Below are 20017 nucleotides of genomic sequence, written 5' to 3'. Positions count from 1 at the left end.
AAATAACAAAAAAGTGTTACTCAAGGAGTAGAAAGTCCAAGGAGACCAGACTGCTGTGGCAGAGTATTTTCTTGTACCTTAAGATCACCTCACCTGTCAATGACAGCATCCGCTGGCCCATTGAGCCTGGAGTGACACTGACTCTGGATGTGCAGCTGTGTTCCCAAGAGGCTGCATGGCACAGTGGAAAGAACATGGCTCTGAGAACCGGAAGATAGGGCTTTGCCCCTGAGCGATAAATAAAGTCACGTCTTGAACCTGGTCATCACAGAGTGGTTTTCCCATTTTTAAAAATGGTGTAAGAGCAGCCCAGCATCACACATCTGCCGTGGGAACTGAACGAGGCAGCATGGAGAGGTCTGGGTAGGCTCCCGGTGGAGCCAGAACCAGCTGAACCTTGCTTCCTCTTCCTGGCTCTGTTCTCCTGGTGTCCCTGCCCCTTGCCCTCTCTGTGTCTTTCTCCTGTGTCTTCCGTGCCAGCCCCCTTCCTCCTGGTTTGGCGGGGGGGGGGATTCCCCACAGGGCTGCCCTGGCCCTCTTCTCACTTTCTCTTGGGCAAACTTGACCTTTTCCATGGAGTTAATGGCATCCAACGTTGAACAACCAACCCCTCCACTTTCCTCCCTAGCCCAGACTTCTCTTTGGAGCCCTGACCATATTCAGTTGACCTCTGGCTCTACAAACCCAAAATGGGACTCGCAGACACACGATCATCCCCCCCCATGTGCTCCTCAGCCTGAGACCACTGCCCACACAGCTGTAAACACTATGCCCACCTACCTCCACTGTCACCCTCGCTCCTATCAACCCTGCCTCCCAAACATTCCCCCACCTCTTCACGCACCTGCTTCCCCCACCTCTTCATGCACCACCCCCCCCAGAAGCAATCTCACCTTCCACCTGAGCGACTGCAGCAGCCCCCTGACAGGTTTTCCCTACGACTGCCCCCCAACGTACACACACTATGTTCTCCAAACAGCAGCCAGAATGATCTTTTTATACCGTAAATCCACCTGCTTCCACCCTTCTTAAGATCCTTCAGAGCCTTCCTTCTTAGACGGAAGGACCTGTGTCTGATTTTCCAACTGCACCTCATGTCACCTGCCCCCTCACCTACTCCAACCAAATCTTTCTGGCCACGTTCCAGTCCCTCAGACACGCCAGCCTGCCTCCTGCTCACTTCAGGGTCCGAATAGAGGCTCTCCCCCCAGGGTCTGCATGGAGGCTGTTCTCTCTGCCCAGACATTTGCAGTAGGTCGAATGGTGGCCACAAAAAGACATGTCCCCATCCTAACCCCTGGGATTCGTGGACATTCGTGCCATTCGTGAGATGGCAAAAGAGGTGCTAAAGTTAAGGCCCTTGAGAGGAGGGGGTTATCTCGGATTATCTGCATGGGACCTCTAAATGCCATTACATGTACCCTTGTGAGAGGGACGCAGAGGAAGATGTGACACAGAAGAGAAGGCGGTGCGAAGACAGAGGCGGGGACTGGAGTGACAGGGCCGTCAGCCAAGGAAAGCTGGTGGCCACCAAACACTGGGAGAGGCAGAGAAGGAGCCTCTGCTGGAGCAGAAGTACAGTAATGGTGACACCTTGCTTGTGTATTTCTGGCTCTAGAACGTGCAAGAAAAATATTTTCTGTGGTTTTAAGCCACTGAGCACATGGCACCTCATTATGGCAGCCGAGGCACTGACACAACAGGCTTTCAGACCATCACTAGGTGGCCTCTGATTCCACTGCTGTCTCCGCCCTGCCCCCCACCCCCAGGCTCCCATATGAAACCGAGTTAGGGGACCACATTATCCCTGGGACAGAGCAAGGACGCAAGCTCCTAACAGTGCCCGGCACTCCTCAGGCACCCAGAAATAATGACCAGAAGGTGAATCTCCTGCTGGACACTGAGCTCCAGGCCACAAGGACTTCATTCTGGATCACCGGAGCCTCACAATGCCAGGCACATGGCAAATGCTCAACGGCCATTTGCTGAATGGAGGGAATGAATGAAGGGACATTTGCTGAAAGAACTGCAGATAAGCTTATATGACAGAGGAGTGAAAAACTTAGCACCTCTGAGACCTGGTTGTTCCCTGTGGATTTCGTGGCAACTTATTGAACATGGTGTTTGAAAGAAAAAAATCTACTTTGACTTTCTTTGTAAATCAGCATTTTAATTAATGTAGTCTGTCAGGTGTTGACCTTGCACTAGAGAGGTTTTTCTAGAGCTACGAATACTCTTTCCCATTTTCCTGTGGGCCATAGGCCCTGCTTCGGGATGCACCTGCACTGCTAGCCCTGAGTTCTCACCAACAACAAGACTGTCTCCCCTTTGGTAATGACCTTGATCCACTCAAGTTCAGCGTAGTCCCACATTTGCTGAGCTCTGCGGCCGCCTGGCCTCAGTTCATGCTGGGTCGCAGAGTTCAGCAATCGTCGTTGCCATGGAATTGAACTCCACACGAGGATGCCAAAGGCTGTGCTGCAAATCACTGGCAATTTAATGAGATGACTGATCAGGGCAGATACGCCAAAACCTACCAGACCCAAACTGTCACCAGGATTCCCTGGTAAGGCTCGGGACACCTGGCCTGGTTGCAAAAACAACATGTTCTACAACACAGTAGGCAAATAGAGCTTGTTTTCCCTCCTTCCTTCTGAAGCACAAATGCTAGGTTTAGAGCGAGAACTCTGTCAGCCTACTGAAAGCCCTGTTAGCGGCTGGAGTCATCCTTCCATACCAATATGAGCTACCACTGGTTAGTTCTACCACTATGATTATTAATAGGCCAGATAGTAGAAAGTGATAGGCACGTCCAGGTTTCCCACACCCTGTTTGAAACTACTTCCTCAAGCACCTACCATGGAAGATCCATTCTTTTAATGTCTGCAAGTTTTTTCATTCTTCAGAACTCAAGGTTAATATTCCTGACCGGGGAACGCTTTAACAAGCAAAGTCCAAGTTGGAAACTGGCAGCTGGTGGGCTAAATTCTACTGGGAGATTTGTCAGTAGGCACTGTGTTTTCTCCAACTCTGGATTCGGATGCCTTTGCACGACAAATGCCCTGCCCAGCTCCCCACAGTCCCCAAGGTGGACGTCCCGTCCCAGGGCCCCTCGCTGGGGTGTCTTTGGAAAGCACCTGAGTCTCAGGCAGGGCTTCATTACTCAGAGAACTCTCCAGCAGAGACAAAATGAGCTGGGGAGTTTGTTTTTGGAGGAGAAAGATGTGGAAGAAAAATAAAGCAGAACCAAAACTCTAAGGGGGTGGATGACAGATCAAATTTGTCACTTGTCATTGGACTCTGCTTCCACCAAAATAAAACATCATTGACTTATGTGTGCTTTGGGACCTCAGAAGAATTGCTCTGTACCATTTATCAGTTATAGACTGTTTCACAGTTATAGACTATACTAGAATACAGCTGTGAGGGATAAAGAGATCGGGTTCTGGAACTTTGTGTGCAAATAATTTAATGGTTAAAAATGTTAATAATTAAAATCTCCCAAGTAAATTCCATTTTTATCATGGAATGCAGGCTCTTAGGAGCATGAGGGACAAATGAATGAGATTGTGGGGGAAAATACTTGTGCATTTTTTTTAGTGACTTAAAATTCCCCAAGGAAACACTGATTTGCTAATGTGTGATCTAGCTTTCAAACCAGGAAGGAAAAAAAAAAACAAACAGGTCTTGAGTTTTACACTATTTGGCTTCTTTGCATAAAAGTCAAATTATACAGTTCTTAATAGAACAGTTAACAGTTTAATAGTTGGTAGACTCCATTCAATGAAAAATATGGACATATTTTCTATTTGATTCTGGAAAATGCTACAGAACGTGTCTTTATCATCATGCTAGTTACTACAATGGAGCTTGTAAAAAGTCCTATCTAGTCTATAAAGACACATAATTTTCCCTGCAAGGAGACAACCATCAAAAACCTGAAGATTCCTTCACTGAAACTGGCAAAGAAAATCTGAAAATCTCAGCCAGTGCCAACCTCATTCATATCCTCAAAGAGGGACTATTAGGAGGTCAGGGGAAATGTCAGGGCATAGCCGCAAAATATTTTGGAAGGCAACTGAATAGCTGCTATATGCAAACGGCCATGCCTACCTCACAGAACCGGAGGCTGTTAGAGCCTGGAGGAACAGAACCAGCCAGATAGGATAAACCCTTATTTCTCACCTGAGGCTCTCAACCAGAAAGAAGGCACAGGGGTTCCAGTCTCCCACCCTCGACTGGAGCTCTTTCGAGGATGCTCCTGGACTTTTTAATGGCACTGTTCAGGGGCGCCTGGGTGGCTCAGTCGGTTAAGCGGCCGACTTCAGCTCAGGTCACGATCTCGCGGTCCGTGAGTTCGAGCCCCGCGTCGGGCTCTGGGCTGACGGCTCAGAGCCTGGAGCCTGTTTCCGATTCTGTGTCTCCCTCTCTCTCTGCCCCTCCCCCGTTCATGCTCTGTCTCTCTCTGTCTCAAAAATAAATAAAACGTTAAAAAAAAAATGGCACTGTTCAAAATACTTCTCTCTGGCCCTACTTGAAACCACATGGGAATGTGAGCTTATGTGAGATTGCACATTTAATAACAGGTTTCAACAATGCGTGTGCGGGTGAGGGTGGGGAGGACTGAGGTGGGAGACTCCCTACTAACCCTGCTCCCCGCTTCTCTTAGATGTGGCAGGTATCCCCGGAAGCACGCTACAGGCCAGCGTGGCCACCCACTCAGGCTCCCAGTCCTGCCCAGGCTGGAGACTTAGTTTTCACGTATTGATTTATGTGCACTAACCGCCTGCTATGTTTCCACTGCGGACCAGGAGCCAGCAGAAGCGTTTTCCAGGTGTCCACGTGACGACCTTGAAGGGTGTGTGCTCGTAATCTCATGAAGAGGGTCATGTGCACCGATGCTCACACCCAAACAGAGATACAGGCTGGGGTGCAAGCAGTAAAGGGAAGGGGACCAGGGTCCTGCCAGGGGCCTCAGCACTGGCTGGGAGGAGCTGCGGCAGGGGGACGGGAAGGCTTTGGGAGAGCTGGAGTCTCCACCGAGCTCCTTGGGGAGGGCAGGAGAAACAGAGGCAGAGCGGAAGTGGGAAGACAGCCCGGAAAAGGGGAGGCAAGCGAGAATATTCGGATTACGCTCCAGGGAGAGCCGATGGCCCACCTGATGCAGCAGGAGAGGCGCAAAGGGGAAGCGTGTTGATCACTGGTGGAAACACATGGTTCGGCCAGACTGCGGGCCTCCGGGGTGCACTGATGAGGCTGAACTTCACTCCGTCAGAAGTGAAGGACCCCCCCCTTGGCTCCCTGCCTCAGATGCACCCCAGCTGTACCTCAGGCTCCAGCCTGAGTCTAGAGTTCCAAGCCCAAGCCCATCGTTCCACTGCATGGGGCCAGCGTCGATCCAGACACAGCAGTTTTGATTTGGGGCTTAAACGACTCACTCAGGCATGAAGCCCTAAAGGGGGAATCATTTCCTTCTTAGGAATGCCTGGCTGAGCCATTAGCAGGCTGCACCGTCTCAGGCGGATCCTCGACCCTCCGGGACCGCGTGGATTCCTGTCTCTCTAGACCCCCTCGAGCTGTCACTGCAGCTCCCGAGATGGTATGTGAGTTGGCTGCTTGCTGAGTACTTGGGAGCACCCACCTCCCACGCCACCTGGCAGTTATGCGCAAGCCAAGCTCCCAAACTCCCAGCCGGACATCGCTGCCAGCAACTTGCAGCCTTCATGTGGGAGCCATCTGTCTCGGAAAGGGCAAGGGTCGACCAGCGCTCCGCGTTCTGTTCTGCCCGACCACCCAGCAACAGGGACCCAGACAGCAGAGTGCAGTCTATCCCCTGAGCCCTCGTCACCCCCGGCACTGGAGACTGTGTTAGGGGACGCAAGGTGCATTGCTCGTGATTGCGGAACACCCGAGGACACAGAAGAGAAAGCACTCGTGGTGTAAATACCAGGAAACGAATGCTTGGGCAGCTCGAAGCACCCGCCCGAGTTCACAAGGTTATGACGACGGTCTGGTGTTTGAATGTGAGTGTGCAGACACCGATTCTCGTGATCACGGGCCAAATGCTAAAACCGAAGTCAGACACCGGGGTGGGGTTTCCACCTCTTCCACATACGAGTGAGTTATTAAAACTCGTGGAAATCCAGGCTCCTTGTATTGAAAGATGAAAATATTAACCTCATCAGCCTCACAGAGCTGTTGTGGGAGGAGAGCAGGGTTTGTCCACTCGGCACAGGTAAGTTTTTGGTGTGGGGGCTGTTCTGTGCATTGGGGGTGCCGAACCGCATCCCTGGCCCGTACCCATGAGATACTGTAGCACCCCTCCCCCATCCAGTTGTGACAACCAACAAATGTCTCTAGACATCGCCAGATGTCCCGACCAAAACAGTTCTCGGGCTTATTTACATCAGAGCCTTATCCAAGCAACTGTTCCCATTTGTTTTGTGATGCCCCCATTAGCATCCTCTCAAGAAGCTGATCCATTTTTCTTGGGTCTCCAACTCAAAGGGTCTTAAAATTTAGATGCACTGATTTCTTTTTCATTTATACAATCTTGGTATGTTCATATTAAAAATCACAGGAGGGGCACCTGAGCGGCTCAGTCAGTTAAGCATCTGACTTTGGCTCAAGTCATGATCTCATGGTTTGTGGGTTCGACCCCGTCTGGTTCTGTGCTGAAAGCTCAGAGCCTGGAGCCTGTTTCAGATTCCGCGTCTCCCTCTCTCTCTGCCCCTCCCCTGCTCATGTTCTGTCTGTCTGTCTCTCTCTCTCAAAAATAAATAAACATTAAAATAAATTTTTTTTAAATCACAGGAAAGCCAGGCTTTCCCCTCCACCTCCGAATAAGGCATACATATACGTGAAAAAGGCACTTCTTAGATTGCTAGCTTTTAGTGTCTTTACTTTTTAAAAGAATTTTTATTGAGATGTAACTGACATATAAACGTTATATTAGTTTCATAATTTGATATGTGTATAGATCGCAAAGTGATCACCACGATAAGTTTAGTTAGCATCTGTCCTCACACAGTAACTTTTTTTCCCCCTTGTGATGATAACTCTTAAGATCTACTCACAATAACCTTCAAATAGACCAGAGAGTATTATGTACTATATTCATCATGCTGTACAGTATATTCCCGGGACTTATTTATTTTATAACTAGAAGTTTACACCTCTTTTTTTTGAATCATGTCATGAAAGCAGCTTGACAAATCTCAAGATAGGGGCGCCTGGGTGCCTCAGTTGGTTAAGCGTCTGCCTTTGGCTCAGGTCATGATCTCAAGGTTCGTGAATTTGAGCCCCGCGTCAGGCTCTGTCCTGATAGTGCAGCGCCTGCTTGGGATCCTTATTCTCCTCTCTCTCTTTCTCAGCCTCTACCCTGCTTGCACTCTCTCTCTCAAAATAAATAAACTTAAAAAGCAGTTTAAAAAAAATTTTTTTTAAGGAAAAGAAAAACCTTAAGATAAATTCTGAGCTCCAAAGTTTTTGAAGTATTAAAGAAACAATGCGGTTTAAGGAGGAGGGGATTTGCCATAATTCATGCTCTGAAAGTTAGCTGGTTTCAGGAAGAGAGCTCAACACAGGAGCCCCTTACATATTGCACACGTATCACGCAGAGAGAAAACAAAGCTATGGGAGAAATATATGGCCCCTTCCCTCAGGAGAGGTCTTGCCTCCTTGTAGACTGGTCATCACTGAACTGTGCTTTTTGAGCGTTACTCCCTATAGAATCGATGTGGACATGTTGCAACAGAATCATTGATCTGACTCAAAAACTGTCCAAAGTTTCTAAAGCAAGTTTCTCTTTTCTTGTAAGATGGCGGGAGTATTTTTAATCCAAAGAATTGTTTGATCTACTATGCCAGCACAAATGAGCAGGTGGGCCGCCAGCTGCTATCAGAATATAAGGGAGACAGAGGTCCATAAATGTTCAAGTGACCCGCCTACAGTAGCCAAGAGGGCTCTTGTGCCTTGCGGGGACAGAGAACGTAGTGTGGTCACCCAGAGCCCCGTCCTGGGTGGACTTGAGTAACAGGCTACACCTCTCTGAGCTTTGATCTTCTGCCTTGCAAAGTCGGCACGCTGAGATAGTAAGAGAGTAGTCATGAGGAGTCAGGGACCTAAAGCGTTTGGAGAACACAGATGGTGTGTGGCACATAAGAAGCACACAAGAAATGCAGCCATGCACAATAGATGCATACAGAACACTATGCCCATGTGACTTCAATAGGTGCTATCCAAAAAAGAGTCTTGTAGTCCAATGTCTGGATATACCACTTTAGATAAGTTTAAACCAGGTTTCCCCCGCCTCACTACACTACTTCTCAGAGCCTTTAAAATGTTTGTATGTTGGGGCACCTGGCTCATGACTTTGGCTCAGGTCATGATTTCACGGTTTGTGGGTTCAAGCCCTGCGTTGGGCTCTGTGCTGACAGCTCACAGCCTGAAGCCTGCTTAGGATTCCGCCCCCCCCTCTCTCTCTCTCTCTCTGCCCCTTCCCTGCTTCACTCTGTGTCTTGCTCTCTCTCAAAAATAAATAAACATTAAAAAAAATGCTGATATGCAACCTGAGTTTCAAGATGGCGACCTAGCATGTACCATTTGGCACAGGACTCTTTTTGCATAAGGCAGTTCACAAGATTAGTGTGGTATGAAACATTGGGTAAATCACAGCTTGCACTTCTAAGCTTGATGCCTAGTGTAATAAAACTGGGACGGCTTATCAGAATGTACATAACTTTCACTGTAAAACAGAAACATTGACAATTATCAGAACATGCTAAGATCTGGGACTACTTAACGTTAAGTATTCACAATGGCTCAAATTTCAACATGCTGCCCATGTTGACTTTTTTCCTAACATTTTACTGTGGTAAGGACACTTAACATGAGATCTGCTCTCCCAACCAATTTTTTAAAATATGTTTTAATGTTTGTTTTTGAGAGAGAGAGAGAGCGGGTGAGGGGCAGAGAGAGAGGGGGACACAGAATCTGAAGCAGGCTTCCGACTCTGAGCTGTCAGCACAGAGCCGGACACGGGGCTTGAACTCATGAACTGTGAGATCATGACCTGACCGAAGTTGGGCGTTTAACCGACTGAGCCACCCAGGTGCCCCTGCTCCCAACCAATGTTTCAGTGAACATGACATTATTGTTGACTCTAGGTAGACATTCTACAGCAGATCTCTAGAGCTAAACCCATCTTGCATAACCAAAACTTTATGCCCGTTGATGAGTAACTCCCCATTTCTTCCTCCCACTGCCCATACTGATTTTTACATCACTTACCCGAGACCCTTTTTCAGGAAAGCACTGGCAAACTGAGCAATCCCTTCCTCCGCAAGGCCCAATAAACTTCTTTCCACTCTGGAAAGTGAAGCATCTGGTTTAGTAAACTGGTATTCCTTGCTTAGCTGGGTACATTATATTTAACTTATAACAAGCATCTCGGTTTACCTAACTCATGGGAATTCCACAGTATACCTTTACCTTGGAAACCTCGAAAAGAAAACACTCATGTTGATACATAAAAAGGCAAAGAACTTCCATTGTGGCTCGATAAGAGTGTGAGAAAAATAAAAGTTTACGTGAGCTGGCATTGAAAAAAGCTCCCTTCTGAGGCCACTTTTTTTTTTTTAACAAGAATCTTCTGTGATGTCCTTCTCCTGGCAAGACCTCATTTACTAAGTTGTGAATGATCTTAGAGTGTAAACTATATGATTAGGAAAACTGTAAGGACACAATGGTGTCTCACTTCAATTATAAACTTGGCTGCTTTTCAGGACGCTCTTGCTTCCCTTCCATCACCATCAAGTCCTTCCTGGTCACTGCTCCCGTCACAGCCTTGGATTTTCACGCGAAAACTGTTTCCTGCAAACTGCTAAAACTCCAAGATGGTTCCTCTAATGTGTCTCTCAACCAGAAAGCTCCTGAACTTGAATAAGGTGAGCCCTTCCCCACTTCTCGCTAACCTCTCTCCAACATTCTCTTTAGACAGTTTCTCCACAGTCACATGTTTTCTTAACTTTCATGCTTCTTCCAAACACACACACACACACACACACACACACACCACACACACACACACACACATGCACACACACACACGCTCTTTAGGAAGAATCAGGCCCTTGTTCTCACAAATCCTCATTGTCTATATCCAGAGTCATCTGTCACTTCAATACAAAAGCATAATCCCAGAATAACTGTTTCCATAAGTAGATCCCTTAACAACAAAACAGCCACCATGATGCACCTGCAGTGACAATGACAATGAACACTGACCATTCCTTCAGAGCCTGGGGCGGTGGGTTGGGAAGAAATAGTGGCAAAAACAGCTCTAGATGCTACGAGCTGAGAGTGTGGACAGGAATATCAGAAAGGCACCAGGGATATACTTCGCCTAGTTCATGATCTCGCCTGGTCCAGCCCTCACTGTAACACTTATATATTACCCACACATTTCTATGACTGATAGATCTTTTACATTCAAGGCTATAAACATGAGTCTTTACACCAAAGCCTAATGGGGAAACATAAAACATTTGAAGCAATACTTAAAGTTCAGTTGGAAAACAAATATGTATACCTACACACCAATGTACATAAGTATGTACGGAAGGACATACAAGTAGGTGTACATATGAATACACACATGTGTAATCATACACATATATATGAATATGTGTATGGGAGGAAAAAGGATCTGTCCCGAATCTATTTATTTTTCAGTCACACAACTTAGACCTCTTTTTTCTAGAAAAAAAAAAATATGCTCAGACACATCCCAAAAGAAAAATCTTTAAATTAAGCATTAATAAAAAAAGACATTTTTATAAACAAAATTCTTTAGAGTCATTGAAAGTATATAAGAATGTGAAGCTTTACAAGAGTTAAGTTAAAAAAAACTGTATTTGAAGTTTCCGAAATAGATGCCTCTTGAGTTTTGAGTCACATTGTTATCTATGAATGCAGAACCATTAAGTTCAAAACTCTGATAAGGTGAAGAAAAAAAAAAAAGGTTAAATGCCCAGGTCCAGGACATCATGAAAACACTTTAAAGCAACTGGTCTGAATACTTGGGTTCATTTAAGGTTGGGACTCATTACTATGTGTTCAGTGAAATATCAAAACAACCAGAGAAAGAAGGTCAGTTGATTAGCTGGCTTCATAATAAAGACAAGTTTGTTCTTTTATTGTTTTTTTTTCTTAATTGTGCCAACCATCACAGAGATGTTTGTAGCATCTGAAAATTACATTTCAGGAAAGAATTGGTTTAAAATAAATTAACAGATTCTAATTTAAAAAAAAAACAGAAATAGTCACATATAAAGCTTTGGTACTGATAAAAGAAAAAAGCAAAAGGTAATTTTAGGCTCTAAGAAGTTTTTGTACGTTAGATATAGCCCAATAAATACCACTTTAGGGGAGGCATTCATAGAGGGAAAATATATGCCACAAAAACAGACTGTATGAACCCATTTGGCTCACACCAAGGCAACATTCAAAGTATAAACCATATTCACCAGAATACACTGACATTCTCCAAAACTAATGTCATTCTTCAAAGAGGAAAAAAAAGAAAAGTTCCTGTTTTAGCCTGTTTTTTAAACAAACGTATGTTGAATAAAATGTTTATGAGGTACGTTATTAATTTCTAGATTAATAACTGGTCCTACATTCATACCTCTATTTTCTTTTTGGAAAAACAACATTTGCATATGATAAAAAATTCAAACAGGGCAAAAGAGTATAATGGGGAAAGAAATTTTCTTTTCCAGCCCAGGCCCTCCCATTCCCTCACCTAGAGGCAATCACTCTCCTCAATCTGTTTCTGGGTAGTTATGAGCACTTTCACACCAGGAACACATATGCACACACTCACATACACACACGCACACGCACGCACACACACACACACACACACACTTTTTGGTGATTTGAATCTTGTTTTATTTTTACCCAAATGGTATATTTCTCTGTACCTTGCTGCCTTCACTTAGATGCCTTCAAAGTCATTCCAAGTTAACAGAATGGCTCTTCTCACATGAAGTACTTGTTTAATCTGTCCTTCTTGATGGGCCGTTAGCTACCTCCCTTCGTTACGAAACACTACAATATTTTTGTGCGTTTTCTTTATGCGCAAGTCAGTATAAACATATATAATAAATTCCCAAAAGGAAACTTCCTGGGTCAACAGGATTACGCATTTGAAATTCTGAAGGATAATGCCAAATTGCCTCCCATAACTTTTGCCATCAACTTATATCACTATGTTTAAAAGACAACTATAGTTCACTATCTTTAAAAGACAACTATAGTATCACAACTTTGGTGTGAAATCTCTAATATCTCCGCACAGCACAACCTGATAGGAGGGTCCAGGCTAGACGAGTCTTTGGTTCAAGAATTTTTTTTCCCACGTATGGAACATAAGAAACAAAGGAAGTGAAATTTAAGACTCTGTAGGCTCTTCTAATGAGGCAGTGGGGGGGGAGGGGGGGGAGAATATAATACAAAAATAAACTTAGAGAAATCAAGTAAAAAGAAATCCAGACACATATATCTCAGTGTGTTTCCATCCTTACTTCAGATGATGCTCTCAAATGCATGGGACTAAGTGGTACACAGCGTATCATCCTACTTGGGGAGAGCTTCTGATTCCTCTCTGGTCCTGACCAGTAGGAAAAGGAGAACAGAAAGCAACTTTCTATTTTGATTTTCCTTGAAAAGACCCATGTTAACTGAAATCACAGAAACTGGAATGGGTAAATCCAAGCCAGAGAGGATGACAGATGGGGACGTGCTCACTAGGGTGACTTAACCCGTTCAGTTATCTCAAGATCTACCTGAGTTACTGGCAGTCCATAGTGTGATTTCCCAGAAATGTCTGGGGTTGGGTTTAATAACTCAGATTCCTTAGTGGGAAGCAGAAGAAAGAGATCTTATTACAGAATATTCTAGGCTTATCCTTCTCCAGAGTTAAAATGTTCACATGTAATCTTGTATTTCTTGATTTAATCTTGAAGTAGGCCAGCCGCTTCCAGCCCCCCTTCAAAAAAAGATTTTAACACAGGGTAGTGTTATAAAATGAAGAAATCCCCAATACCTGGGCAATTTGGTAAGCAGTTTTGAGTGTGGTAAAGAAACCTTAGAGTTCACCTAGTCCAGCCTTTCATTTTACAGATGAGAAAACTGAGTCCCACAGACAAAAAGGCTTATAACAAGAATAATGCATGCAATCAGAGCTAATTAACGTACTTACCGCATATACGTGTTGTACAGAAAACAGGATAAGTATAAGCAACCTACGAAACAGCAAAAATGCAGATGAACATAAACTGTTCATTTTCATGCAAAACAAACTAAAAAGAGAAAGAACAAAAGAAGAAATTCCAGAAGGCTTTTTTTTTTTCTCATAGGCCACTGTCATCAGTGACAAGATAAATGTTACTCTCTCTCTGCTTGTCATCATTATCTTCCCTCTTGCTAATCAGTCAAGAAGTACTCACACCCCTTTAGTGGGGTCCTCACTGGGCTGGGTACCCTGGGGACACTCTGAAGGTGAGACTGGATGGGTAGATGAGGGAATGGAGACGACTCTCTGAATGAAATGTAGACGAGTGAGGGAAGGAGGCGGCTCAGTGTATCCTGGATGCCATTAAGTGGAACCAACTGGAAGGAGGGAGGAGGGAAGAAAATCTAATGGACTGGGGAGATGATTTGGAAAGGAAGGAAAATAATATGAATCAGCTAGGGAAGAGTTAAGTGGTTCAGGGTCTTGTAAGCGAGGCAGAAATCCACTGGGGATAACATCATAACTATAAACAAATTTTAACAGAGAAGAGACACAACCATAAAAGACCATTGTTATGGACCAAATGTTTGTAGCATCTCTCTGCCCCCCCACTGCCCACAAATTTATGAGTTGAAATCCTCACCCTTTATAATGGTACTAGAAGGTAATGCCTTTGGGGGGTGATTAGGTCACAAGAGTGGAGTCCTTATGAATGGGATTAGTGCCCTTTATACAGGGACCCCAGAGAGCTCTCTCTCCCCCTCTTTCCACCATGTGAGGACAAACCAAGATGTTGGCAGTCTGCAACCTGGAGGACGCTCTCACCAGAACCCACTGCACTGGCACCCTGATCTCAGACTTCCAGCCTCCAGAACTGGGAGAGATAAATTTCTGTTCTTCGTAAACCCCCTGGTGCGGTGTTATTCCAGGAGCCCAGTCTGACTGTGACAACCACCAAACACTCACATACATCTGCCTTGGGCTTATGTTGGCCAAAGAGCTTTCATATTCATCATGTCATTTAATTCTTAAACAGCTCTGATGGATTTGGGGACTCAGGTCACATCATTCCCAGGGATGAGAGGAGAGCTGCGGTCCAGCCAGACTCAGGCTGTGATGTCCCCGCCAGCTCTGTCCTTTTTTCTAAGTAGAGTCTTCTGTCTGAAACCCACGTCCTAAGTGAGCCTTCTTTCTCCACACTGTCCCCCTCTCATGCTGAAATGCTGAGAAACATTATAGAAAGCTGCAGAGTCGTGCCTCTGGACGAGACCCAGACTAGGAGATTGGGGACTGGGGCAGGCCGAGCCCATGCTTACTGGCTACCCCACTGAGGTCTTCCTTCTCCCCAACCCTGCTGTTGGAGTTCATGACAATGCCAACAAAGGTAAGGTTGGCATTTCAGTGAAGTATCTAAGTAATTAAGAGAATAAAAAGTTGGAAGATGTGTTAAACATGGGATAAAATGTTTTAAGTCAAGTATTTATAACTACCGTTTGCTAATTGGGCCCTTATCACTTTGGACATTTGTAAATAAGTACATGTTACATCCCATACTGGTTTTGGCCATCCCCATATATATAGTCTCATTAAAACTGTAGTTAGGGATGGGGATGCCTGGGTGGCTCAGTTGGTTAAGCATCCGACTTCGGCTCAGGTCATGATCTCACAGTTCATGGGTTTGAGGCCCACATCAAGCTCTGTGCTGACAGCTCAGAGCCTGGAGCCTGCTTCGGATTCTGTGTTTCCCTCTCTCTACTCCTCCCCCCACCCCTCAAAAATAAATACACTTAAAAAAAAAAAAAAAAGCTAGGGGCGCCTGGGTGGCTCAGTCGATTAAGCGTCCGACTTCGGCCCAGGTCATGATCTCACAGTTCGTGAGTTTGAGCCCTGCGTTGGCCTCTGTGCTGACAGTTTAGAGCCTGGAGCCTGCTTCAGATTCTCTGTCTCCCTCTCTCTCTCTGCCCCTCCCCAACTCATGCTCACACTCTGTCTCTGCCAAAAATAAAGAAACTTAAAAAAAAAAAAAACTGTAGTCGGGGCATGTTTTTTCCACATTTTGCACAAAAGCAAACTGACCCAGAAATGTTGGGCAATGTCCTCAAAAGCTTGCTGGAAGGGGGCAAGGACGGATGCTGTTCGGGTCAGTGCTCAACCTCTCTTGTCCTTCCTTCGCCCTGTCCTCTGATAGTTCCTCCTGCTGCTGTGTGTATTGAAAAAAAGGCAATTCTTTTTTTCTTTTAAAAAACCATTAAAATTAAGACTATTTTGCAGTTTCCTCCCCATCCACTCCAAATAAGTTAGACTCTCCTGTAGTCCTGAAACAAATCCATTCTTCCTACCACTCTCTCATGCATACATATTCATCGCCTCAAAACTTTTCTTATTTTTCACTATTTAAGACGTTGCTGTCTTAACTCCCACTGTCTTTTTTGGTCCCTTCTGACAATAGCATGTTAGTTTCCTACCAGCCCCATAACACATTACCAAGAACTTGGTGGCTTAAAACCAACAGGAATTTGTCATGTCATGATTCTCCAACATGGGTCTCACTGTTGAAAATCAAAGTGGGGGCAGGGCTGTGTTCCTTCTGGAGGCTCTGGGGGAGATTCAGTGTCCTTGTGTTTTCCAGATTCTGGAGGCTGCCTGCATTCCTTGGCCCCTGGTCTCCTTTCCGTCTTCAGAGCCAGCAACGGCTGGTCACGTCTGTCTCATCCCTGTGACCTGTTTCCATTGTCACATCTCCTTTGCCCCTCACCCTCCTGCTTCCCTCTTTCACTTCTAAGGACCCTTGTGATTATACTGGACCCACCCAGATAATCCAGAATAAGCTCCCTAAGGTCAGCTGATTAGCAAGTTTAATGTTATCTACAAACATAAATCCCCATCACCTGTAACAGACCGTATTATCAGGATCCAGGGATTAGGATGTGGATACCTAAAACCTCGTAAGAGGACAAGAATCTGCAGCCTTTAGATGAATGTCTTTCCCATTGGCGATGATGTGGGTGTAATTCAGGGAGAGTAGACAGAACTGGTGTTTAATAAAAATGAATCACAAAATAGCAGGCATAATGGATAGGTTTCTGGAACACTTTGGCCTCTTGACACATGAAACGTTCAGACAATTCATAACTGTAAAACCAAATTTAGGAGAAATTATTAAATATAAGCAAGTTATCACGCGGAGGACACTCACCAGGGATCTGTGGCTAATGGCTTGATCCACCTGAATGAGCACCTTATTGACGCCATGTGCCTGGGTTACTTCACAGTCAAGTACTTAAAAAAAATTCTGTCAGGTTTCTCTTCTCTTCCAGAAGACTCTCACTTGTAAGTGGGGTGCTATGTCCTAGGTTTAAAGTTTGTATATGTTAAATATAGATACATCTCTTAAAACACAATATTCCTTATAATGTTGGAAATAATTACTTTCATTATTCACAGCAATGGAAATATTTTCTAAAGGGGGAGTTCAACTTTTTTTGACAAAACAATCTTAGTGGTAATAAAACTGAATAAATACCAATTTTTATTCTTAGAAATAAAAACACTCTCCAGTTATTTGTGTCATAAATATATTTTTGAGAAATGAAATATAGATGTATATAATGCTTGTATAAAAATTATTGCTTCATTTTGTTAAGTGGCATTTTCTCCTATTTAACATTTGCCCTTGAAAACCCAAGTTAAAATTCACTTAAGTGCATTTTTTTACTTTTTGGAACTAGGAAGGGGACCCTTTAGTATCGAAACATATACTTTTCACGCACACAGCAAACACATACGAAAATATTTTTATGTCAAATGGTTTCCACAGTTGTGGAAAACACTTTGATGGTTCCTCAAAAAGTTAAATGCAGAATTACCATAAGACCCAGCAATTCCACTCCCAGTTATAACCAAGAGAATTGACACTATATTCATGCATAAACTTGTACATAAATATTCATAATAGCCAAAAAGTGCAAACAAGTAAAACGCCCATCAACTGATGAATGGATAAGCAAAATGTGCTACTTCCACACAAGAGATTTGGCCATAAAAAGGAATGAAGGACTGATACATAGATGAACCTTGAAAACATCATGTTATGGGAAAGACACGTATGGTATGACTTCAGGTCTATGAAATAACCAGAATAGGCAACTCCATGGAGACAGAAAGTAGAGTAGGAATTGTCAGGGGTTGGAGGAGAGAATTGGGAGTTCTTGAGACTATGGAATGTTCTGGAATTAGATAGTGGTGCTGGTTGCACACGAATATACTAAAAAACACTGAATTATGAACTTTAAAATAATTCAAACAGTGACTTTATTTTGTGAACTTTATCTCAAAAAAAAAAGAGAAAACATATGATTCAAAAAATTCTATGTCTTTGATTAAAAAAGGTATAGATATTATATAAAAAGACCTGGCCTAAAGGAATGTCTTGATATTGCAATGTCTTCAAATGGAAATTTTTTTGATATCTGGATAAAATCTGGATAAACTAATTCAATGCTGTGTTTATGGAATACTAGTTCCCCATGTAAGTGGTAGAACAACATTCCTTGATGCAGTTTGAAAGTCAGGTAGAAAAAGAATCACGTTGAGGGACCGGATCATTTCCCATCCCCAAATCCATCATTCAAAACAATGTTTTTTTATTTTTTTGTTTATTTATTTTTGAAAGTGAGAGAGACAGAGCATGAGTTGGGGAGGGACAGAGAGAGACACACACAGAATCTGAAATAGGCTCCAGGCTCCAAGCTGTCAGCACAGAGCCCGACACAAGCCTTGAACTCACAGACCTCGAGATCATGATCTGAACTGAAATAAGATGCTTAACCAACTGAGCCACCCAGGCACCCCTCCACATTCATCATTTTAAATGTGTTTTTTTAGCTGCATACTGGAAGAAAATCTCAATAAAACAAATTATTGATTTAGAAGGAATACACAAATTGGTTTGAATCATTCAAAAGGTACTCGATTGGGGCACCTGGGTGGCTCAGTCGGTCAAGCATCTGACTTTGGCTCAGGTCATGATCTCACGGTTCCTGAGTGGGAGTCCTGCATCAGGCTCTGTGCTGACAGCTCCAAGTCTGGAGCCTGCTTCAGATTCTGTGTCTCCCTCTCTCTGCCCCTCCCCCGCCCATGCTCGCGCTCTCGCTCTCTCTCTCTCTCTCTCTGTCTCTCAAAAATGAATGAACATTTAAAAAAAAGGTACTCATTATTTTAAACAGATAAGAAATAGTCAAAAAATTAAAGAAAACCAGGGATATTTACATTTAACCACAAAATAGATACATCATGCAATTAATCTCTACGCATATTGTGATAAAGGGTGTACAAACAGGGATTTTATTAAAATACAGTGTTTTTGCAGTCACTTTCAGACAAGAGTGCCTGATCATGGTCCTAACACTTAGGAGTTTCTCAATACATTTTGTAACTGAATGACCAGATGGCTGGCTGGTTGGGTGGATGGACAGATGGGCCAATCCGCAGAAATCCAACTGGTCTCCCACTAGTGAAAGGACATCGCTAATTGGGAGCAGCCAATGCACCCTCATCACCATGCACTTAGTAAGCTCTGTGACAATAGGGATTTTGTCTCTTAATTCACAGTTATCCCCAGGGCCATAATCGTGCCTGGAATAGAGTTGGCGCTTAATATATATTCATTGGATGAATGAATTTACAGAATATACTTTGGGATAATCAAGTGTATTTAACAGAGAATGTAAGATAAGGCCAACTTTGAATACACATGAGGTGATGGAGAAAGGAAGAAAGAGGGCCATGGAAAGAGGGATCGTTACAGCCTTGGGGGAAGTGGAGAGGCATGGACACTAATTACACCTTGGACTTTCTGCTAAGAGTGCTGGGCACATCAAATCACTTTCTTCACCACAATTCAGTAAGGAAAGTATTAGTTCAGTTGTAAAGGAAAACCACCTTGGGTCAGTTTAAGTAACTGGTGCAAATTCACAGAGCTAATAAATGGTAGACCTGGGGGGTTTTGACTCCAGTACGGATCCCTTCTGCCATTTGACACCTAAGCATAGCAGTCTGCAGATGTCTGCTCTGACACTCCCCCTAAGAATGTTTTTTCAGTTACACACACCCCCTTTTCATTTTTTACGAGTTAATATCTAAACACTTTCATCTTCTCTTTCAAGGTGCTAAGAGTATAATTTGGAACATTGTACGTGGTGACTTATAAAACAAAACGAGTTACAGCCCTACTCTGACATAGCCAATGGACCATCATAATCATTCTAAGGATGGTTCTTGCCACCATCAGCTTAAAATATGTGCACAACAAGTTCTTAACCAGCTAGAAATTTTACCTCATTTTCATTCTTGAACTAATATTTCCATTTCATCCCCCACATATATCCTAGTGCAGCGTATTTTTATACTTGAAAATTCTTATATAGATTACCTTACTATGCTTCTCTGTGACAAAAATACGTATATAAATTATTTTTTTTATTCCCTATGATCACAAATCTCTAAGTCGTAAATGTTTTTGCCTCAATGTGTTTATCATTATGATGATAAGTGGTATATAATCCACCAAAACCAAATAAATTAAAATTTTGATAAACAATTATTGAACACATTACAAATGAAATTTTACTGGAAATGTACAATGAATGAATTGGGGATTTCGGTTTCTCAAATAGTTTATTTAGCCCAGATCAACAAATGAGATCTGGTCAAGAAATG

General features: G+C 43.8%; 1 protein-coding gene across 1 annotated transcript in view; it reads right to left on the bottom strand.

Annotated features, from left to right (window-relative positions):
* COL4A4 (collagen type IV alpha 4 chain) overlaps nt 1-20017 on the bottom strand; it is a 130766-nt gene that overhangs the window by 96439 nt on the left and 14310 nt on the right. The window contains exons 3-5 of the mRNA XM_060623942.3: nt 16497-16649; nt 13268-13310; nt 9292-9369 (exon numbers count right to left, since the gene is read on the bottom strand). Of these exons, the coding sequence (XP_060479925.2) occupies nt 9292-9369; nt 13268-13310; nt 16497-16552 (177 nt within the window). The 5' untranslated portion in view covers nt 16553-16649. The remainder of the gene's footprint in view (nt 1-9291; nt 9370-13267; nt 13311-16496; nt 16650-20017) is intronic.

Source organism: Panthera onca, chromosome C1 (assembly GCF_046562875.1).
Source record: "Panthera onca isolate mPanOnc1 chromosome C1, mPanOnc1 haplotype 2, whole genome shotgun sequence".
NCBI lineage: Eukaryota > Metazoa > Chordata > Mammalia > Carnivora > Felidae > Panthera > Panthera onca.
The sequence above is the reverse complement of the archived record's forward strand: the minus strand, read 5'-3'. Positions and strand labels throughout refer to the sequence as shown.